The 2,568-nt window shown below is 53.9% G+C and overlaps 1 protein-coding gene across 1 annotated transcript; it reads right to left on the bottom strand.

Moving 5' to 3' along the window:
* Positions 1-353: 353 nt before the first annotated feature.
* On the bottom strand, positions 354-1,329 carry LOC143689698 (uncharacterized). The gene has a single exon (XM_077167882.1). The coding sequence runs from the start codon at positions 1,163-1,165 to the stop codon at positions 713-715; it is 453 nt and encodes a 150-aa protein (XP_077023997.1). The 5' UTR covers positions 1,166-1,329; the 3' UTR covers positions 354-712.
* Between the last annotated feature and the right edge of the window lie 1,239 nt (positions 1,330-2,568).

Raw genomic sequence — 2,568 nt, 5'->3', positions numbered from 1 at the left:
GGTTAAAGAACAGTTGGCTGTGTACAAAGGGTGATAAACTTGACCTGTTTGGGGTTAGGCAGGGTGCCCTGGCCTGGGCCCCAGCCTCTCCATCCTGCTTTTCTTGGCACACAGAAGAACCTGGAGATCTGGCTCTTCTTACCACACACCCCCATTCCCCAATGCTACCACCTCACCTTCCTTCTTAAATTGACAACAGAGAGGAGGCCTGAGGTGGACGCCTGGCCTTCTCAAGGGAATTCTGCCACCAGGGCTAAGGGAAAGGAGTAGAGAGAGGCTCAAAAAGAATCCCAAATGGGGACGTAGGCCTTTCCACCTGCCAATCAAAACACAAGCACCAACTTGCACCATGCTTGGAATCCACGATCCTTTTATTTAGACCGTCACATTTGTTTAGGATGCTTTACAACAGCCTGGTGAGGTAGGGGACATCCCCATTTCATCACGGAGTGGAGGGGGATAGTTAGAAGGGGGAGAACCAGGTCCTGGGAAGTCCAAGAGGGGCTCAGAGACCAGAACCCAGGCCCCAGAGAGCAGAGTCTCTTTCCCTTGCAAGATAACTTCCCATCCACCAAGTCAGATTTTTCCCTTTATGTACCCACCACAAAGCAGGACCCCAGGGGACAGAGGGAGGCAGAAAGAGCAGAGGGGCAGGGTGGGTGACCTTGTCCCTGCCACGTGCGGTGCGAGGAGCAGTGCCCCCTCCCCAGCCTCACTGCTGGGTGAGCTTGAGCACGAACTCCTCGTAGTCCACCTGTCCGTCCTGGTTTACGTCGGCCTCGCGAATCATGGCATCCAGCTCTTCCTCCGAGACCTCCACACCTGCGTTGGCCACCACCTGCTTGAGCTCGGCCACGCTGATGTGACCGTCATTGTTGAGGTCAAAGACGCGGAAGGCCTCCCGCAGGGTCCCTTGCTGGCCGCCCACCATCTCCATTCTCTTGGCCATCACTTCCAAGAACTCCTGGAAGTTGATGACGCCATCGTGGTCCGTGTCCATCGACGCAATGAGAGTCTTCAGCAACTCCTCCGTGGGGTTGTAGCCCAGGGACTTCAACACTGAGGCCAGCTCCTCGGCGTCGATAGTGTTGTCCCCGTTCTTGTCGGCCAGGGCGAAGGCTTGCTTGAGCCTGGCAACCTGCTCTTTGGACAGCTTCTCAGCCATGTCTGCTGCTTCCCGGTCTGCTGCCAGCCAACCAGCCCACTCGTTGCTGCTTGCAGGGCAGGTCACCCACAGTTCCAGGAACAATTGAGATTTGAAGAAGTGTCTCTGGAGAGTGACTCTCCAGCCAGAGTCCTGGAATGGGATGGGAACCCGGTCCTTTTCTGCAGTCAGAGCAGGGAGGAGAAAGGCTCTCCACCCTGGCCCTCCCCCTTTCCCCAGGCGAAATCCTCCTCCCAGGGAGGGACAGGACTGCACCAGACAGGAAATGCAGGAATTGGGGTGGCACGTTGCCCAGGAAAGGCCAGAGGGAGCCAGCAGTGGGGATCTTTGGCTTACCAGCCTCTGCTGTCCCTGAATGCAGGCTGTGCCACTCCAAAACATTTTGCCCATAGAACAGTTTCACCTGCTGCTGAGTCTCATGGGGACCCTGACCAAGCTGAGGGACTCCATATGGCATTCTCAGTTTTAGAGACTGGGCCTGGAAAGGGGAAGGGAGGAAAAAGAGGATCCAGGAGCAGGGGTGTCTGTACATGAAGTCTGCATTAATGTTTCTGTTCTCTCCTCTTGGGGAGCTGCTGCTGGGATCATCCCTCAAGAGTGGGACTGGTGGAAGGGAGAGAGATGGGTGCTAGAATTGAGGCTGCATGTGGTACCATGGGCTTCATCAAATTCCCGGTCCAGGACAGTTGATAAGTCTATGGAAAAAGGATGTGGCTGGCTGCCTTTACATCCAGAAAGAAAGGAGCCAGGACCCACCCCGGTTGTGCTCCATCTCAGAATGTGGAGCAGAGCCACTGCTGAGAAACTGCTTATTAAATGAATGTTCCAAGTGTGATTTCAGGGGTGAGGAAAAGGCTCGGCCCTAGAATACTTCTTCTTGAATTCAGTGATTCCTTCAATTCCTTCCATGGTTAAATCCAAGGTTCTACATACAAACACCCTAGCAGGGTATGTGGCATTTGTTTGCACTCAAACAACTAGGATTGGCATCTTGTCTGAAGGCTGTGGGGAGTCTGGAGAGCACTGGGTGGTCAGCACAGGGGCAAGTCCATGCAGATGCTGACAGGTTATAAGGATGCTGAAAGATGGCGGGGAAGGGTGGAGACCTCACCTGTGAACTTGGCTTACTTCGTGGTTTTACTGAGTCAGCCCTAAGCATGGAAACCCAGTCTGGGAACAACCCAGGGCTCTCAGTCTATCAATTCTCTGGAATGAAATCCATCTCTGCCTATTGCTCTCTGACCAACAGGATTTAGACCAAGAGCTCAGCCCTTGGGGGACTGTTCCCCAATCTTTCCAGCAGTGAGACCCAAAGCCATGGCAGACATTTGTCTTGGAAGTCTCCATGATGATGTTCTCCAGAAAGTTCCCTCTGGAACTCCCTAAATTTCTCCTACTTCACT

Source organism: Tamandua tetradactyla, chromosome 7, assembly GCF_023851605.1.
Source record: "Tamandua tetradactyla isolate mTamTet1 chromosome 7, mTamTet1.pri, whole genome shotgun sequence".
Classification (NCBI taxonomy): Eukaryota; Metazoa; Chordata; class Mammalia; order Pilosa; family Myrmecophagidae; genus Tamandua; species Tamandua tetradactyla.
The sequence above is the reverse complement of the archived record's forward strand: the minus strand, read 5'-3'. Positions and strand labels throughout refer to the sequence as shown.

What these genes read in the sequence shown, in the direction of transcription:
- LOC143689698 (XM_077167882.1), bottom strand. Translation starts at nt 1,165, where the DNA reads ATGGCTGAGAAGCTGTCCAAAGAGCAGGTTGCCAGGCTCAAGCAAGCC.